Raw genomic sequence first — 20,789 nt, 5'->3', positions numbered from 1 at the left:
CTTTAAATATCCAGTATAAAAAGTTATAAAATTAACATTAATAACATTGATCTGATTCTAAAGTGAGCTATCCGGATGAACACAAAGCTTGGTAAATTCAAGTACATTGCTAATTATCTGCATATACAGATTGCATATTTTTTGTTAAGCTTCTCTTCCTTTAGAAACTGAGACTTCTTACTACCTCTAATTTACTCATATGGAAATTGCTTTTTGACTCCATAACGTTTTGTTCCACCTCTCTGGATCTCATTTTATTTCAGATATATTTTGTGGCAAAGGAGACCAAAACGATACAGAAGGAGAAGCTGTGTTACAATTTTACACAAAAGACCTCTAACCTTTTCTGGTATTATTTCCAATCATCATCTCAGCAGAGTTTTACAAATTATTCTCTTCCTTTAACAGTCTGAAATAGAAGTTGAGCTGAATTTGGCTTTCAAAGACTTCATAAAAAAAAAAGGTTAAGACTTTCTCAAAACAAGCCACTATTAGGGGCTGATTAGCTTATGATGAAACAAGTTGAAGACTTGAGTCCTATTACCTTACCACAAATTGGCTTAAAGTGAGCTATTTGTGCAAGGACACTTAAAAAACCCCAAAAGCTCTCTAATTTCAAGTGTCCAGTTTTTTCTGAGTCTGATTTGTGTCTCTGAAATTGAAACAAAATCAACAGAAGCTGAGATGATTCAACAGTTCTTAAAAATCAGGCTTTTGGTATAAGAATTGGAAACAATCAAAGTTAAATCAACCTTTGCAGACTACAATCTAAACTTTTGGGGTGTAACCTTCCTGCGACATCACGCAGGCATGACAGTATTATATGTAAGACTCTTCATATTTATAACAAACAGTATGCACAAAAGCTACCTTAAATAAGTAATACTGCAGATGTGAAAAAAAAAACACTGGGAAGTTAGGACATGCCACAGGTGTGGTTTCACAGCTCGTAATATGTAACACAAAAACTTTTTACCTTTATGATATCTGTGGCAGGTACTATACAGGACATGTCATGAAAGAGTATGACAGAAAAGCATCAGTCCTCAGCCAAGGAAAAGACTTTGACGCTCATATTAGTCAACCACAGAGGCTCACAGGGCACCTGATGTGCGCAAAGCTCAGGTGCTTTCCCAGATACAGTCTAATGTGCTCTTTGCCATCCAGGGGACCTCTGACTTTCCACCTCCGTCAAATGAAGAGAAGACGCACTCAGGAGAGAGAGCATTAAATAAACAGCCCTGCAACACTCTGAGGATGCTGAAGGCCAAGTTTTAGAGAGGAAATGCATTACTTCGTGCAAATAAATATTTGTCATGGTATTCGTCAGGCGTGGCAGCTCCAGAATAACTACCTGCTGCAGTGGAAGCTTTGAACAGATCGAAAAAGTTCCTTTGTGAGCAAAGAAGGGTCATTTTTGTGCATCTGCAGAGCCTGGGAAAACACAGCCTGCAATACGATGGCAATTCAGTTACCCACGAGGAAGCAGATCACTCTCCTCCACTGCAAAGTGCTGGCTCGCAATATAACAATAATTGAATTTAAAAAAATTACGGAGCCATTTGCAACTGCCTACTGTAATTATTTTACATGGAAAACAAGTTCAGTCTCGTCTTAACTAGGGGAAAACATAAACATCTACTAATAGAGAAGAAACAAAGTTTAATTTGCTTATGGATCAGCGAAGTCCAAAAATGTGCATTCATTTTGGGTGGACTCTGCCCCTTCTCCTCATTTAAGATTCAGGACTGAGGGCCAGCAGAGCTTAAAGAGGAAGACAACCCTTGCAATTTGTATCCACTCCTGGCTTTACTGACAGCTGCCCCAGAAATAAACAACCCAGAAGCTGAAAACATCAATAAATAAATAAGGCTATTTTAAGAGGTAAGTTTATTTTCTTAAAAAAAAACTCCAAAAAACCCAAACAATGACCTTGGTTTATTTAGGATGGTAAAGGTCATGGGCAATAACATAAGCAGTATTGTCTTTAGGAAAAATGTTATAAAAATGTGTGGATATAGAGCTAAAATATTGCCTGCTATACGTGGGCTCTTAAAAATGGCAAAAAAAATGATACTGCAATTTCAATTCTTCTGTCTTTCTGCTCCTCAGGAGGAGATTCTCTTGCTTATGAAAGAGATGCTTTTGTTTAGATACAATGGTTGATACAAATTTAGAACTACAACCTCTTGTTGGAAGTTACTCTTTGAGATTTTTAACTTTATTTCGAATCATGGAACCATAGAATCATTAATGTTGGAAAAGACCTCCAGGATCATCAAGTCCAACCCTATTGCAAAGGCAAAGGAAGCAAAATAGCAACCTAATAATCAATAGATTCTGCTTTATGGGAATAAAATTATAGTCCTTTAAAAATAACTTTAAAAAGTGAAATGACAAACTCCAGTTTGCATACCCCAGAAAGTCCATGTGCTGACATATTAGGATAAAAGTAGGCAGACAATGTATTTTAACAGTGGAATTGCTGATAGTGTGTATAGTCCTGTTAAGGAATATTTTTGTGTGAACAGCTTAATATGCACATTTAGAAATAGTTCTTTAAAGATCTTCTGCTGGTGTTTTTCTCTGCATAAATCATAGCCACACTTGTGGGACTGCCTTTTCACTATCTAGCTTTTCATCTGATCCGCTCACAATTCAAAAGAACTGTAGCTTTCATCTCCTACAGTCAAGATCTAATGCTGATCAATCATATTATGGGGCTGCAGAGAGAGATTACAAATAATATAAAATCAAGAACCAGCTTTATGCTGGTTCGATCTGTTTAGCATTCACAATTTGAGCAGGTAGGATTGGATAGACTCGGATTCTGCAAATCAAAAGAAAAAAGTGCCAGAAGTCTTATGTTCTGCTTAACAAATATTACATTGAGAATGTCCCCCAACAAAACACTTAAACATTAAAGCCCTTTCTGTAGAAGATAATATGCAGTTTTTGATGGGGCTCTCTGTTCACTTTGGACAGCTGCTTCTATACCATGCATATGCACATGCACATCATGAATCTGTCACTGAAAATCATCCTGAGAAATTCTAGTTTCCAGTAAACATTCAATGGTTCACTGCTGAATTTATCTGAATACAATAGTCTTCCTGAGTCACTAATATTAAGTGTCTAAGCCTTGGCTTACTGTATGCACAAAAGATTTCCAAGTAGCTTTGTGGGTTGTCAAGAAGCTAAATATTTGCAGTAACTCTAGACTGCTGAAACACTCAGTGCTTGTTTTGCAAAGGTTCAGGCCTTCAAAACATTTTGTGCCCAGCTCTGTACCCAAGCAGACAATCTACAGTGTGTTTTATAAACAACATCTATCAGATGCTTACAGAGCATCCAGCTCGTAACGGTGAGCAGCTGACTGCGATGGCCATGGCCAAAGCCAGATGACTGTGCGTGACTTTCCGTGGTATTCAAAGGCGGAAAATAAACTGAGTAGTTCCCCATCCAGCAATCTGGCTCAAGAGGAGTCCTACCAAGGCAGGCCAGGAGGTTGGCACTGCTGGAGGCAGGCCAGACCAGGAATGCACTTTACAAGGTTTTGGTAATTCTGTTATGCCTCCTCTAGACGGAATGAGGTGAGTTTTGAGAAAGGCCAGGACTAGAAGGATGTAAAGCAGCCCCTGGCAATTTTCAGGGCACCCTGTGAGATGTGGGGCACACTGGGGAATAGAGGTGTGCTCTTTGACTTTTAGGTCACTCACCTCCATTCAGATTCATTACTGCAACACCAAAATGAGTTGTGCAACACTCAGAGCAGACAAGAGACTCGGTGGTCTGCAACACTTGCAAAGGCCAGAGGTTTTTTTCCAGTTATAATTATCTGAATAAAACTTCATGCTTTACGCAATGTGCAGGGAGTATCAGTTTCATTTTCTGTAAGTGGTGAAAGAGCGACATGTACCGAACAAGCAACTCATTTACCGTCACGTAGATCAGTGGCAGACTCATTAAAAGAACATGTGAATCCTGGCTCAGATTATTCTCCCTCCAACTGGCAGATGACACAGCTTCCCTCACTGACACTGCTTTCACTGAACAGTGGATTTAGACTGGTTTTCATGAAACCTCCTCAACACTCCCCAGCATGATCTTATATTTCTTCTTAACCCCACTGTTGCAAGGCAAATACAGCAAATCCCCGTTTCGCAGCCACGGCATATCAAGCTGAAATTGCACCAGCTGTTTGCTATAGGGATGACTCTAACTAAGCCAAAAAGCAAACCCTCACATGCACTGCTCTTCTTTGCTCCGGGAACCGCTGGGTACTTGTTACCTTTAAAAACTACTCTGATGAGGTTCAGTAGATTAAAGCATCTTTGTTGGCAGCAGCCTGGGCAGTTTTTCACAGCGTCATAAATCATTGATGTAAAGAAACAAAACCAAAACGCAATTCCTTCCTTTACAGGTGACATGAACCTTGAAGAGTATTTTGTGAGAACTGGCTATAAAGGTTCCCTTGAAAAACAAGATTTGGAAACCTTAACTGATATATTCCAGCACCACATCCGTGCTGTTCCCTTCGAAAACCTCAGCATCCATTGTGGGGAGAAAATTACTTTGGAGTTGGAGCATGTTTATAACAAAATCGTGCAGAGAAAGCGGGGTGGCTGGTGCATGGAAAACAACCAGTTGTTGGGCTGGGTCCTGAAATGCCTAGGGTACGACGCCAGTTTTCTGGGAGCGTATGTGTTCAATCCACATCAAAACGCGTACGCCACCATCATGACCCATCTCCTTGTAAAGGTAGTTATTGACGGCAAAGCCTATATTGTTGATGGAGGCTTTGGTGTATCCTATCAGATGTGGCAACCAATGGAACTTGTGTCGGGGAAAGACCAGCCCCAGGCTCCCGGCATCTTTCGCTTCACGGAAAAAAATGCCATATGGTACCTTGAGAAAATGAGACGGAAACAATATATCCCCAATCAAAATTTCTCTAATTCCGATCTTCTGGAGAAAAAAGAGTGTCGGAAAGTTTATATGTTCAGCCTTGAGCCACGGACAGTGGAAGATTTCTGTTTCCAGTGTACATACCTTCAGACATCTCCAGATTCCCTTTTTACAAAGAAGTCCATCTGCACCCTCCAGACCACTGATGGCTTTCGAGCGCTAATTGGGTGGACGCTTACTGAGACCACATACAACTACAAGGAAAATATGGATCTGGTGGAATTTGTGACTCTTGAAGATGAAGAGGTGGAAAAAACACTCAAAGAGAAATTCAACATAACTCTAGATAGAAAACTTGTCCCGATTAATGTCAAAGGATTTTACACAATCTAGATTACCAGAAAAAACTACAGTAATGCTATGCATTTACAGTACCTTTCACTGTCTACGCAATCGCTACTGTAAGACTACGGGATACTTTTGGAAGCGATTGAAGGAAAAATACATTAATACCAGATTAAAGTGAATTTCACTCTGGAAAAATCAGGAATTTAAGACTCTTCTGTCAGGTAGATAGAATTATTTGCTGTGAGATAACTGCAGTTCAATTTTTGGCACAAATGTAGGATCTGATTTGAATCTGGTTATAAACTTGGGTAATAAATATGTCTGGGAAATTTTGGAGTGCCTATAGCACATAAGTAGGAGTATGGATTATTAATTTTGATATGCTGCCAACACATTTTCTGTGGTTATTATAGGGAGAAAGGCATTTCGAACATTTAGACAATGAAGTACGTATTTAAAACTTAATTTTTCACAAGATCTAACCACTCACAAATCATCTCATTTCTCTACTTTTTCCTGGTTTTGGCTGGGATAAAGTTAATTTTCCTCACAGTAGCTAGTGTGGGGCTGCCGTTTGGGTTTGTGCTGGAAACAGCGCTGATAACCCAGGGCTGTTTCAGTCCCTGCTGAGCAGGGCTTGCACAGAGTCAAGGCATTTCTGCCCCTCACCCCACCCCACCGGCGAGGGGCTGGGGGGCACCAGGGGTTGGGAGGGGACACGGCCGGGACAGTGACCCCAACCGACCCAGGGATGTCCCGCACCACATGGCGTCAGGCTCAGCACATAGAGCTGGGGGAGGAGGAGGAAGGGGGGACGTTTGGAGTGATGGCGTTTCCCTTCCCAGGTCACCGTTAGGCGTGATGGAGCCCTGCTGCCCTGGGGATGGCTGAGCACCCCCTGCCCGTGGGGAGGAGGGAATGGATTCCTTGGTTTGCTCTGCTTGTGTGCGCGGCTTTTGCTTTCCCTGTTAAACTGCCTTTATCTCAGCCCATGAATTTTCTCACTTCTACTCTTCTGATTCTCTCCCCCATCCCACTGGGGATGAGGGAGCAAGCAGCTGGGTGGGGCTTAGTTGCCAGCTGGGGTTTAACTGCGACACCTTTAATATAAGTAAAACAATGTCATCTTTGAAAGGAACATTAGGAGGCATAATTCTTTCACTGACAAAATATAGTACAAAATTAAAATCATCATCACATGCATCCCTTTTGCCATTGCTGCAGTAAACTTTCCAAAGTAATTTTTGGTAAGTACTTGTTTCCTGGTGATGCAGACTGTATATACTGCAGCATTACTGTGGCTGATGGGCTCTAGGGAGAGACCTACAAGCTTTGGTTCTGATAAGCAATCATCCTCTAAAGGGTTTAAACATCACAACTGGCTTAGATTTACTTCTATCCCAAAAGTGGTGGAAATTCTGTTTTTTTAGCATTGCAAATTATTTGTATAACAAAGGTAGAACAATGAGGCTAACCCCACTCTTCCCTTAATTTTGCCTCTTTGTGTACAGCAAACATGAGTCCCTACAGCTATCCTGGATAAGTACCACTTGGTGTGCTAGAGGCTTTAGTGTCACAAGTTCTCTGTCAAAATGAAAAAGAACAAGGAGCTGAACAAATCTGAAGGAATCCTTTTCTTTAGAATTATTTCATAATCACATTTCCCCATTTAAAAATTTTTTTTTCAAAAATCCCAAACAAGGAAACCACTGAGAAAGGGGAAACATTCTCAAATGCTTCAAAAAACCAGCAGTAACACTGAAAAACACCCTTTCTCCTCAATCTATGACAATCCTGAGTATTGGTTGATTCCTCCCACTGACAGTGTATCTTTTTGCTCAAAGGACATCATCTGATTATAAATTTTACAAATGTTCTCAGTGTTTACCTGAAAATAAATAAAGGAAAATAAAATAAGGAGTTGCTGGAGCAACAGCCGACACCCCAACTGCATGACTCCTGCACACACCACTTGCTAAGTAAATGATGAGGTCTGCTCAATCGTACTATTATCTGCTGGCCAACCCATCTCACCACAAACTTCTTGAACCAAACAGGCCAATACTGACCAAATTTGACAGCAGTGTTGGAGATGGTAAGTTCCTACAAGATTCTGGAAAAAAAGCTCATGGGGTGAGGAAGAAGACGATTACTGAAGAGGAGGTCCAGTAGTTGCTTCCTCTGCTGGGCTCAGCAGCCAACAGCTCTGGGCTGGCCGCAGTGTGTGCTGGCTCCTGCCTGCTGACCGGCCGTGGTGGCGGCTGATGGCCTGGGCACATGCGTACTGGCACAGGGACAAGGAACCAAGGGCCAAGCAGGAGGCGATAGGGGACACTGAAAGATCTCACTGAGGCGGGAACGTGGCTTTTCTAGAAATAGTGGAACTAAGGACTTTGTTCTCTAATTTGTGTTCATGTTATTCTCTCGTACTAAGGTCCCGTTAAGGGTTTTTACCCCTTTCTAAATGATTGATCAAACCAAGGTGTTCCCCAAGGCCCCAAGGGACATTATGAGCTTCAAAACATTCACCACCTCCATTCTAGCTGACAGAAATTTCCACCTGCCTTCACCCAGGTCACCAAACCATATTTCTCTATGCAGTGAACTACAGTTGTTTTCTGGTGCCGCTGCCTCTTGTCTCGAGGACAGCCATTAACAGACCGGTTGTTGACCAGTATAACTCCACACTTCTCTAGAGATGTTCCTGCCGTTGCTCCCAGGTAATTGCTCAGGTTATGGTGTGCAAGGGTTTCTTGGGCAGAGGTCTACGGACCCATATCAGCGTTTTTAACTGGGCCTGCAATGAGGGGACTCAGATATCCCCTTCTACTATTCAGTTACTAAAAATCCACGGGACTGAGGCTTCAACTGTCTCCCCGACTCCATCTGTTGATAGCCACTCTCTGAGCAGGATTTTTCCTCTCGGTGTGACAATTATAACCAGGTCCTCCTGTGCAATATCAAACCACACAAAGAAATGTCAACATGTACAGCTGAGGAACAGTTTCACAGTTTAACTAAAGCTCCCCAAAAGCTGACAAAAGCAAATTACTGAGGTGTGAATGTCAAACCCAAAATGCCTCAAGGGTTTGAGATGAGACCGGTGTAAAAACAAACAAAACCAAACAATCCCAGAGGCCTCAGGCTGGGGATCCATTAGCAAGGCATTACTTAGAAGGGAGACAGCTCTCCCAGACTGAAAACAAAAGAAACAACCAAGTCCTTAAAGCATCAGCTCTCAGCGAAACCTGTGTTCACATGCAGAACAGAAACACAGGATGTTTGACATCTTTCACCACCACTAGGCTTTATGAACACTCTCTGAGAAAGGTTTAATGAGAGCCTAAGCTATCATGCAGTTTTAGTTGTTGACTGTTGTTGAAATGAAGCAGAACAAATGCTTATAACCCCCCACCCAGGACTTGTATCATTCCAAATACAATTTAAAAGTATGGTATTCCAATTAATAGAAAGACGAGACAATTTCTTTTAAAGTCTGAATGCTGGATTAAGTCCCAGAATCCCAGCCCAGCTGCCCGTTACACACACATGCAATGCCCCATGGCAACGACAGCCATCCGCAATTGTGGAATTGTATAATGGAGTGTCTTATTAGGAAACAAGACACATAAGAGAAGAAACACTGTTCAAACTCCATGGCACCACTGAACATCCTCCCCCCTCCCCAGAGAATCAAAGTTTAATCGGCTCATGCATTACTAACGGGAGGATACAGGATGGCTCGCCTCAGTTGGACTCTGGTCCTGGACTTCTTAAGATCCAATACTAAGCAGAATAAAAGTAACAAAATGAGAAACATCAGCAAGAAAGACAAAGTTGTTCAATACTTCCATGTTTCCAATGTCAGCAGTTATTACAGAAATAAAGTCAGCCTGTCAAAGGGAGGGGCAAAAATTTACCTAACAAGAGACGGGCTTAAACCAAATGCTGCGAGCTGTCGGTGAGCATGAACCACAGCGCAGGCACTGCTTTGTTTGCTTTAAAAGGTACCTTACCGTAACAGGCACAAACACTTCTGGTGTCTGATAACTCTTTACCCACTAAACTTTGTGGACAGCCATTTTCTTTAACAAAAATGCTTACCGCTTACCCAACTTGCTTTTGTTCTCAAAGAAGAAATGCTTTTCGTTTAGAAGCACGACCACGTGGGAAAGTTCTACAGCTTAGGAAGCTGAACGTGAAAAAGGGTCTGCATTTGAGACTGTGTCAGAGCCAAGAAAGCTTGAGTTAATGTAGGTTTGCATGATGAGTATTTCGCTGCTACTGACATCTCTGTCGAGAGCAGTTCAAACACAGATTTCATATAGCAGAATGCTTCTACCCTGGCTAGGAAGCTCGAGCCAGGCTTAAAATACATACGTACATATATACACACACGTGTGTGTGTGTGTGTGCGCGCGTGCGCGTGTGTGCGCGCATTTAAAAGGTTGGAAATACAGATGGGTATTTCAGATCCCATCATAAAATGCCTGCTTGTAACTCGGGGCACTTATAAGTACATTTTAAAAAGCCACGTAGGGCTGTCTTGCTCGTAAGAATGCACTACGAACAGTGCTTTTAAAGGTGTATTTCACAAACTCCACGTGAATAAGAGATTGTGCTAAAAATTAGCAGTTGTTCTTACTGTAGCATTTCAATAGCTCACCCAGCCACCAGCTAAATGTGAACAGCAGAGCACCCAGATTTGAAGACAATAAACCAAAATCTATCATTTCTTCATAGCTGGTGTTGGGCATGCTTAAGAAACCAAAGAATGACCCTTCCCGCCCTCCCAAATTCCAAGATCATGGATTTCCTAGGAAGCTGTTGAGAGTTCACTCACACTCTTACCCACGCAGCATGTCACTCTTGTTTCCAGCCATCCCTCAGGAAATGACATGAAATTAAGGACCAACGTACAGCAGAATGCCCTTTAACTGTGCAAAATTACCCCCATCGGACTGAAAAGAACTCTGAAATGCAGAAGAGCTCTCAGCATAGAACCTTGACAAAAAAAGACTTCACACAGAGTTCATGTGAGCCACTAAGTTATCAAAATTACCCAAAAGCTCCTTTACATGACACCACTGGAGCCTTCTCCAAGCCACTGCCTCAGGCTGTGCAGTCACAGTGACACCTCCTGGTTGCTGGTGGTTCACTAGAACACATTTTCCCTCTCAACTATCTAGCACAGCTATGCAGAAATTCTCTGCCCCTTGAAGTAATGTGTTCAGAGAGAGGGGGATAATTTTCCTACTAATAAGCAAGAAAGAATAATGGGATATATTCTGAGTTTTTCTTGTGATGACCAACAATAAATCATTTCTTAGCTCAGGTCACAACTTCCATGGGAAGAAAAATGTCTTGCCATCATTAACTTCTTTTCAGCTAGCAATAATATATGATCAGGTTTTAAGTAATTGAACCAGCAGCATTTAATTAGCTCTGAAAAACTATCTCAGATCATGAATCACAGACTTTCCACCTGTATAAGGTCCCCTTACTAGGTTAAAAGTATATTTCTCTTCCCATGTGTGATCCATCTTGAATATCTAATGAGGTGCCCTTGATATATGGATTATAGTTCATATATCACATAAAAAATACAGCAGACACACAGTCTCTTTCTTTATATAACTGAGTTTCACATCTTGCTTCACTGAGTTGTTAAAAAAAGCTTCTTGTGTCCATGACAGAATGGCCAGTGCTTGCTGCCATTTAACAAAGTCCTCTTTCTGCAGAGTCAGCAGTAAGGATGAGTAACTTAGACGAAATGACGTAACAGAAAGAAATATTTCTTGTTGAAAGACAGGACACAGAGAACTGCTATGATTTTAGACAAGACCACACTGACATTTTTCAGTACGCCCAGAGCACCGACGGACCAAAGGGCATGATGTTTCTGTCCGAACATTACCTCAGATGGCTCCACTGCACACTAAGCAGAAGTCGTCAGTGCAGTCAACTAATATTTGGGGACATCTGTGGCCAGCACAAAACAGGATCGCTTCTTCCATCAGATTGTATTTAGCATCATTTTTACATTAAATTAGCTAAACCACAATCATTAACCACAAAAAAAAATAAAAATCAGGCTTTATTCAGCTTTCAAATACGTTTCTGAAGCTGTTATTATGCTTTTATGACAAGACCTAGATAATTATAAGATGGTTTTTTTTTTTGTTGAAAAAGAGACAAGATTAGCAAACTTCTTTTGGAAGACAGAAATTAAGACTCACAATCTGCTCAAGTGTCAAACTGTAAATGTTGCCCAATATTTGGTTTGCTCTATAAAATTTTACTACAAACCCCTCTATTTTTAAATAAGCTTTATATAAAATAAAATTCTACAAAATGGATTTTATCTCTCTGTTCTTTTCCTGTCTTATTTTTAGCACAGTAAAAAAAAAAAAGCCCAAACCCAAACACATGTTTCTGCTGACTTTTTTCAATTTGAAGACAGCAAAGGTTTTCATTTTCATAATAAAAAAAACACAGCGAAAGCTGAACCGCCTGACCGGACTGGACAAAGCTCATCTTTACTCCAAATACTTCTTTCAGATGTCACCACAAATTGTAAATAAAGTTGCTCTCGACCGCGCGTGACACTCGATCATGTTATGCACAACATTTAAAAAGGCTGAAACATTAAAAGTTGCTGAGCGGAAAGGATGTATGACATCCATTATACACACATCCACCTTGAAAAATGTTTGTCACGTGGATGGTAAAATTTTCAATGAGAACAGACTCAGATTTACAAACCTGTCCTTTACATTAAATAGCAAAAACTCCAAACAACCTCCAGTCGTGGTAGTATATTTGGTAGATAACATTTCTATTAGCTCCAGTTGTACAGCTGACATTAATCCTGCGGTTTTAAGAACTTTTTCTTAGCTTTTTTACTAGGTCTTGTGTTACTATTCCCATCTTCATCTTCATCCTGGAGTACGCGTTGGTCTCTTTTTCTCAAGAATTTCTTCCCTATTGTTCCCACTAATGTTTCATATCTGCAAAGATAATAAAAAATTTGCAGCTTTTACTAAAATCAGAGAAAACTTCAATGGAGCACATCATAAATCTAATCAACAATTTAAGTGGTGTAAAAAAGCCGGTCATCAGAAGCTTAAGCAGCACAAGTACTACATTATCACTTATTACATTATTATTCATTCTGATAGTTTGGGTTTGTTAGCAGTCTGGAACAAGGAGGGAATTAGCATGGAATACCTGGATATCAAAGGGCAGAAAACCTCTACAAGACATTTAACCCCCAAAAGTGATGGAGATTCCACTCAATACACACCAGAATTCCTGGAAAATCAGTTCTGTAAAGTACCATATTCTGTTGTGGGTTTTTTGTTGTTTTATTGTGTTTGTTTGCTTTGGGGGTTTATTTTCCCACATATAATGCAGTAACGTATCATATTCCTAGCTAATATTGATTATATCATAAAATATAACTTACCTTCTGGCCATCTCTTCATCTGACACATCAGCCTCCATTTTATCATCCACTTCAATTTCTTCTTCCTTGCACTTAGAGTTCATTTGGATCATTAACTTCTGAAAATGAAGTAAAAAAATACCTTAAACATGTAACCCTAACACAATGGCAACGATGCTGAAATTCACTGGTAGGAGAAATGCATAAAAGGTAAGAATCAAATTTAGTAATTATTTGCTCTTCCCTGGTTGGGCTAGAGCAAACTGATACGAAAGCTCATGAAGAAAAGACAACGTGCTTGCCTGTTGCTAAGCCGAGTTTAGAGTTTGCCTTTGGGAAAAGAGGCAAACCCAGGGTTTTCAGTGAATTGTACTATTCGAACATCCTCAAGGGCATGCCAAACATCTTCAGGAGACCACAGAATTAGATCATAATTAATTTTTCATTATGATGCTAGCACATAGGCCTTGAACTAGTTTTGTTAGGAAAGAAAAATATCTGCAAGGATTTACAATAAACTACTAGTAAAAATCATGAAGAAATACACCAAGTCACAGTGAGAGCAAGTTCAAAATAACTAAAAGAATCCCCTAGTAAAACACCTTGCATAGCCTTTTGCACACCTCTTAGTCTTTACATCTTCATCCTCTTGCTTCAGTTCAGTGGTGTAACATTTTTATTACTAGCTCATTGTAGTTCTATCAGCATGAATCAAGCCAGGAAGAAATTAAAAGACTCTTTCACCCAGAATTTTTACTTTGGAACTTTAAGCCCTTACTTACACAAGTAAGTGTTGAATAAATAGCATTGAAAGTTTGTAGGATTGGACTCTAAATTAAATGGCAGGAGGAAAAGTGAGCAATTGTTTTGGTGAGCAGCATGTGGGACAGTTTCCTCACTTCAGGGAAGGAAAATCTGCAGGAGTCATGCAATTACTGACCATCAACGCAAGGACATAAAAAGCTTCTAGTTACCAGATGGTGCATTGATCAACATCTTGGTTTGAATCAGGGATTTCCTGTGCATGGGAGGATTTATGCAAGGTGTTGCAAAGGCCTAACAGCATGCAGTATGAACACTCAAATCCCCTTCCCCCAGGGCTTCAATCCTAATGCAAGACCACCTCAAAACAGAATATTTAAATGGTACCTCAATTTCTGGATTGAATCCTTTGAAGGACATTCTGCCATAAAGTAGATCCTCACATGGCATGAAGCTCCTCTCTTCTATTATAAAGCTCCTGCATGAAACCCCAAACCCAGCATTTGTCAGAGTGCTTTAAAATAATCAAGTTAAACAAATGCAAGAAGCATTTGCTGTCTTCCCCCCGCACAAATAAACAAAACCACAGTGTATTTTAAACCATCAACTACTTTCTGAAGCTTAACTGCTTTGATAAATCTTTCAATACAAGGAGCTTGGAGTGCAAAGAAATACTTTTTGCCAGTAAAGCTGTGCCAGTTCCACAAGCAAAATTAACTCTCCTGACAAAAATCACTCTTTGCTGGTATGATTCCACCTACATTAATGCTTTTGCCAGAATAAAAATACCACATAAATATCACTCTCCAGGTGGCATTACTACACCAGCAAAAGCTTCTAATTAATTTTTCATTGTGATGTTAGACCTGGCATTAGTTGAGTCTGTCAGGATATAGAACACTGTGTAATTCTCTGTTCAGCAGAGAAAGATTTCCCCTTTCTCCCTCTTTTTTTCCTCTTCTAATGAGCATGGAGCGAGAAAAGAAACATGACCCTGAAGCGTTCATAATACACACATTAGATAAAAGTACTTCCGTGAATTGTTCTATCCTTCTTTTCCTCGCACACATATGCACCTCTTCCCTCTTCTTCATCTCCCATGTAAAACAAAATCCTACGGTCATAGGAAGCTAGGCTGAAGAAATCAAGCTCATTCTCCTACCTCAAGGTGGGATCAGTTAAACATGTACCATGAACAGCAGAGGTCCATCTAACCTGTCCTCAAAAGACTTCCAATGATGAAGAAACCAGTGTCTCCTTAGGCAATCTATTCCAGTGCTTCAATAGCCTCATTGTTAGAAAAATTCTCCCAATGTCCAGCTTAAACCTTCCTTGCTGCAACTGAAGCTGATACCTTTTTGTCATGTCTGCCAACAGTAATGGAAAATAGTTTATCAATGACCTTATTCAACTACAGTTAATTCCCTGGATCCCAGCTTTTTAAAAGTTACGTATGTTCTGCCTCAGTGGAATTTTTGTCCTCTTCTGAAAGGACAAAAATAAAGCAGTTTTAAAAGTAGTTCTCTAGCTATTCAAAGCACCTTTCTAAATAACAGGAATGAACATTTTCTTCATTATTAGCTAAGCCTTCCTTTATTTTTGCCATTATCTCTCCTGTTTCAAAAACTGGATTTGAAGTGAGCTGGACTGAAGAAGACAGTTCTGTCCTGAATGGACCTAACTGTGTGACTGCAGCTGAATTTACTAACACAAGGTTTCAAACTTCTTTTTTCAAATGAAGGGAAAAAGCAGCAGTAAATGAATTGGTCCCTGCCTGAAAGAAACTAATTACATGCACCTAGAAGAAACTGTGAGTGAAAGAAACCACCACACACAAGAAATGGAAGTAGGTCAACTGCACTAGGCAACCTTGAGCATGTCCCTGAAAATAAATAATAATTTAAAAAAACCTGAAATGTCAGTCTGTCACTATTTTTGCTTCTGTTAATCGGTTATTAATAATACTTATTTTATAGGGAAAAATATGTATATTCTCTTCCCACTCCACAACAATCCAACGGTGATAAGAAGTACAAAAGGGTACTAGCTTACTCTTTCTCCTTTAGATCTGGTAAATCAAGATACCAGTGTTCTTCACTAATTATCTTCTTTTCTTCCTCTTCTAGCTGCTTTTTAGTTTGTGCATCCAGACCCCTTTGCATGAACTAAAACCAAAGACACATAAACACACAGCTTCAGTGTTTTGCATCACGAGTATGTTCTGAGCATGCAATAATTACATGATGGCAATTATCCATTACACAGTATTTAACAGCTGATAAAAAGTAAATGCTTTTTGTGATTTTTCTCTGGGTTTGGTCTGAGTTTGGGCAAACAGGCAGTGGAAAAGTAAACAACTGCTGATCACAGCTACCTACTGCAAGTCAACAGTCAGCCACATCTGTACTTATACACAAAGAGACTGACCTTTCCTGCTTAGTTTCAATGGATCTGAGTTGCTACAACTGCTTAACAACAATTTGCTAAGATTTTTCTAACCTTTCAGCAAAGGCCAGAGAGAACATAACGGTGTTAGTTACTGCTGCATGTCAGAAACCAACACCACCCATACAAACAGCATTGGAGCTCTGAGCTAGAGGTGGGTCACTCCAGGTTGGCCATTGTTTGAAACACCGATACTTTAAACCGTCCTCTTTTCTCAGGTTTCTTTTAATGAACTGGCTTGCATTTGTAGCCCTGAAGGCTGCAACCTGCCTTTGGAAGTGGAAAAAGGTAACTGAGGTTACAAAAAGAAGTCTTTTGTATCTGGCTGCGCTAGAGGAAGATGTTACCAGCTCTTAGCTTCTCATCGATGACCCACCAAAGCATCAGTCCAGCAGTATGTGTAAGCGCCTGCAGGAACAGGCTGCCAAGTTAGATGAAACCAATAATTTAGTTTAGGGTAAGGCTCCTAATTTTGCCTAATACAAGGACATTCCTGTAAATTAATTTCTCGATGGTAACCTTTGGCAGAGGATGGGAACAGGCAGATAGGAACAGTAACCTCTCTCACAGCTGGGACTAAAAGAGGACATCTGCCACAGCCTATGAAATATTGCTGAGAGCGCAAAGTTACAGACCTGATGTATGTGAAACACCCCTTTTATTTCCATTTGTCAGGTGCCTGAACTGAGTGGTAATTCAAGTATCAACAATGTTAAACATGCTGGGAAAAAGAGAACTCTTCACAACTTTACAGTAGTAATCCTTTTTGCATGCCTAAGAGCTGGAACCTCTCTTACGGTCTAGAGAAAGTCTCTGAATAACTGCCAGAGGTGTACCTTTATACCAGTGTAACACCCAGCTAGAGGCAAGTCTACCAGTACAGTTTATACACACTCTTGTACAAAAATTGCTTTGTGGCTATCAAAGCATACCTGTATGTGCAACACCGCAGAGGAATTTCATATCAACTGATTTTACCCCCCTCATTTACTGCAGCATCATTTTTATGTTTAGATAAGCCGTCAGTCTGACAGATAATGTGCCAGTGGGGCACATCCATCCCTTGAACACTGGCAGAGACTTGGATGTTGTTTAGGTCCCAGCTAAAATGGGCTTGGCTGGGGGTAAAGCCCAAGACAGCATTGCAAAACGTTTCCCTCCCACAAAAACCTCCTGCATTACTGGGCTTATTTAAAGTATATAGGTAATACAGATATGTAATATATATATTATATACACCCCCACACCTTTTCAGTCTTTAGAAAATGCCCAAGCACATCAAAGCAAACTCTGAAGTAAAAGCCAATATAGCGCTACTGTCTCGTTTTCCATTTATATTTCTATTTGCATCCATTTGTACAAGATCTTTAATGAAAGAAAAATTGACTTTTCTTTTCTGAGTTGATCCAAAATATGTCAAAGCTTTCCAATTAAAATTACTGTATCTTCTTGAGGAAAATAAGGGAATCTATCATGTGGAAAACCATATTGCTCAAGGAAATTGGTTAGCCAGTCAGAAATCTCAACAGGAGAAATTCTGCTACAAGCACCCAATTAAATACTCATTTCACATTACATTTTAAAGATTATGTCCCTAAAGATTATTACAGGAATAACTAGATAAAAAATACATGATCACATTTATCTAAAATGTAAACACACATGGATGAACTAAAGATATACCCATTGTGGTAGACAGAGTATGTAAGTAGGTAACCGAGTGGTTATTTGGATTAGTTTCCCCAAACAATGGGACCTGGACCAGATGGTGCAAGATCTAAAAGCATGAGCCATCCTTCGACATCAAGAGGCGAGCACATGTGGTCCGGTAGTTAGCACAAAGGGTCTTCACACCGCCACCACTGACCACATGACACCTTCGGGTGACACTTCACCTGACTGTTGAATTGTGATAATACATATGCTAAAGGATTAATTAAAACATTTGTAAACAACAAGATCTGCAGAAGGAAAGTGCTAAATACGAGATCTATGTATGACCTTTTCAAAACCTACTCATCTCTTCAAAGCTGGTTACTACTGCCCGGACTGTAAACCTGCAAATGTCACAGCAGCACATTCACAGGCTGCTTCTCCACAGCCTTCCAAGGAAGAAAACCTAAAAACTGTCATTTGAAATCTCCAGGGGGTTAATAAACTGGCAAAAAACAGAAGCAGAAATCTCACTTTAAAGGACAGTATTACATACAGGTAAGAAAAAATAATGATGTTGCAATGCAGGTAATGGGAGTCTTACTCTGTCATACACTGCTGGCTAACTAAGCTCAACACCTACACCCTTTTGAAAGCAAGGAAAGATGTGTTCTGATCCCCCAGTGCATGAGTTTTAGTCTTTCATTAGCAGCATCTGTTAATTGGGGTAGAAATTCCACCATCTTACTGTAGAAGAGTACACTTTACGTGGTAGATTGAATGGAAGTCAGCTAAGCTCCTTTCAGCCAGTGTCTGAAATATAGGCCCATGTAAATATGTGGGGGAAAAAAATGGTTACATAAAACATCACAGGCCACAAAGGCCCCATCATATTCAGTTATAAAAATTTAATGGATATTAACATTTTTAAAAAAATTAATGGCAACTCAACTTTCACTGGTTGTTTTCCAGCAATAAAGAACCATCAATCACAGGAGGATGTACTGTACTGAATTAGGTGTTGTAGTACACGACGTGAAGCAGAATCCATTAGCCAGTAAGCAGAGACTAATTTCACATCAGACTCGACATGAGATTCACAATTCCAAGGGTAACAGGCATGTCACGATGTTACGAACAGCCCTTGCATTTATGAGTTGGGAAAGGAGTTAACACTGCCATTTAGGTTGGGTATTTTATTAGCCATCAATGTAAACAGACAAAAACATGGACACAATAAAAAAAAAGATTTTTTTTCCCCCTAAGATTAAAAGCTCCCCTAAATAGGCAAGCAACATTAATATTTTAATTTCAACGTGTGTGCGTGGCGGGGGAAGAAGCCTTATCATTTTTATTCATGATAAGGAACCTAACTGCAGAGGACCCCCAAATGGTGCCCCAAATTTGGCTCCTGGGGTGAGACTTTTGCCACAACCGTGAAGCTGCTTTCCGGGATGCAACCCCCCAGCACCCCGCAGCCTGCAAACCCCCTGAGACCTCTTGCTAGCCTTTAAGCAGCTCGATGCTTGCGACAGCTCTCTGAAATGGCCACTTGCCGGCGAAGCTGGAAGGGAGCAGGCCACATAGCTGCAGGCCTAATGAAAGGGCGAACGAGGCTGAAAGTAGATATATGTTTTAAAACGCGCATTACGGCAGGGAGGAGACACTCGTGCCCGTGTGTCAGACGAGGGCAGATGGCCCGCTGCAGACAGGGCGAAGGGCCCCCGAGATGGCCTAGTTTACCCAGGAGACCCCCCCCAGCTGTGCACAGCACGGCGCGGCTCCTCACGGGCCGCCTCACACGCGTGGGATGGCGGCGCGGCCCCATCCTCCCGCCGCTGCCAGGGCCGCCCCACGGCATCGTGCCGGCGGCGGGCGGCTCCCCGACAGCAGCGGGGCCCGGCCGCCCTGCCCTCCTCCCCGCCGCGGGCCAGGCCTCAGGCCTCCGCCTCTCCTCCTCCCCTGCCCGCCTCCGGGGCCCCGCCGCCGCCTGCCGCCGCCCGCCGCCTCACCTTCATGCGCAGCAGGTTCTTGGACAGCTTCGTCTTCACCTCCACGGCCATGGCGGCCGGCGCTGCCCGCAGGCCGCGCTGGATCCCCGCGCTCGCGTAGCGCCGCGGCCGCGCAGGCCGGAGGAGGGGCGGGAGGAGGCGACGGCGCGGCTCCACCCTCCGCGCCCGGGGCGCGGCTGCAGGGACAGGCCCCAGCCCACGGCCCGGAGGGGCGGTGGGGCGCCCGGGGCCGGGGGGTCGCGGTTGGTGCGGAAACAGCGTTAAATAAAACAACTTTTCTCTGCGGAGCCGGTTATGTGTGTGGAGGGAGATCGGGTGTGCGAAGGGGAGATAAACGTGAGTCGGTATGAAAAGGGAAATTAGTAGGGAAACCTGAGATTTCTTATCAATGCTTGTGCATTCTGTAGCACTGCAGGCTTGCCGTTTCATCCATAATTTTCTGATCTTTCAAAGAGAGACGGAAAGAGAGCATAAAATCTATCTCATATTGACATTTGGAGACTGCTTGACTTGTTCAGCTTTCGTTTTTTAAAATGAGCACTGACTTGCAAAGAGGAAAAAAAATCACAAAATGGTCAAATGTGATTAAAACTGGGAAGCACATAAATTCAAAGATATTACAAAAAGCTTCAAAGCATTGTTAGTCCTGAATCACGATCTTTGAATTCAATCTCGGCAGAGCTGTCTTCGGGCTGCCAGGCTGGGCCCTGGTAGCTGAGAAGGAAATCCTGATAGGAAATTGCCAGCTGACTCCCACTCAGAAGCAGGTACCACAATTTCTGTATATATCCTCATAAATCAGATTTCTGATTCCTGTTTTGACATTCGGCACATAAACCAGGCGATAAAGCAATAAGAGTGAGGGTTCAGTGTTCAAAACTTTAATGAACTGGCATGCTCCAGAAGACAATCTAGGGAGAAAAGTTCCCATATATGCAAGATGTAGGTCAAAGCTTGAAGAACTCTGTAAAGATTTATGGTTTAATAGAGTCCAGAAAAACATATAATGAAGGGCAAAACCTGATTGCAGTGGGAAAGGAGGAGGAAGAATTATCCACATCCAGGCACCCTTATTACGCAGTTAAGCTCAGCGGGTTAAAATGGCCACAAATGTGAATGAAACACGAAGCCACAACCGCTTCGAGGCAAAGTCATAACACTGCATGGACGTATTTAATTTTCATATAGGCAAGGCACCTTCATTTCCAGGATCC

At 41.5% G+C, this 20,789-nt stretch overlaps 2 protein-coding genes across 2 annotated transcripts; one reads left to right on the top strand and one right to left on the bottom strand.

Moving 5' to 3' along the window:
- Positions 1-14: 14 nt before the first annotated feature.
- Positions 15-11,346, top strand: LOC142060918 (arylamine N-acetyltransferase, pineal gland isozyme NAT-10). Its single transcript, XM_075101281.1, has 2 exons — positions 15-1,884; positions 4,424-11,346. The coding sequence occupies exon 2, from the start codon at positions 4,429-4,431 to the stop codon at positions 5,299-5,301; it is 873 nt and encodes a 290-aa protein (XP_074957382.1). The 5' UTR covers positions 15-1,884; positions 4,424-4,428; the 3' UTR covers positions 5,302-11,346.
- Positions 11,338-19,737, bottom strand: MPHOSPH6 (M-phase phosphoprotein 6). The gene is made up of 5 exons (XM_075101283.1): positions 19,576-19,737; positions 15,518-15,630; positions 13,853-13,943; positions 12,725-12,822; positions 11,338-12,266 (listed from the first exon to the last, which is right to left on the bottom strand). The coding sequence occupies exons 1-5, from the start codon at positions 19,624-19,626 to the stop codon at positions 12,122-12,124; spliced, it is 498 nt and encodes a 165-aa protein (XP_074957384.1). The 5' UTR covers positions 19,627-19,737; the 3' UTR covers positions 11,338-12,121.
- Positions 19,738-20,789: the final 1,052 nt, after the last annotated feature.

This window comes from Phalacrocorax aristotelis, chromosome 8, assembly GCF_949628215.1.
Source record: "Phalacrocorax aristotelis chromosome 8, bGulAri2.1, whole genome shotgun sequence".
NCBI lineage: Eukaryota > Metazoa > Chordata > Aves > Suliformes > Phalacrocoracidae > Phalacrocorax > Phalacrocorax aristotelis.
Note: the sequence above shows the minus strand (reverse complement) of the source record. Positions and strands in the feature narration are given on the sequence as shown.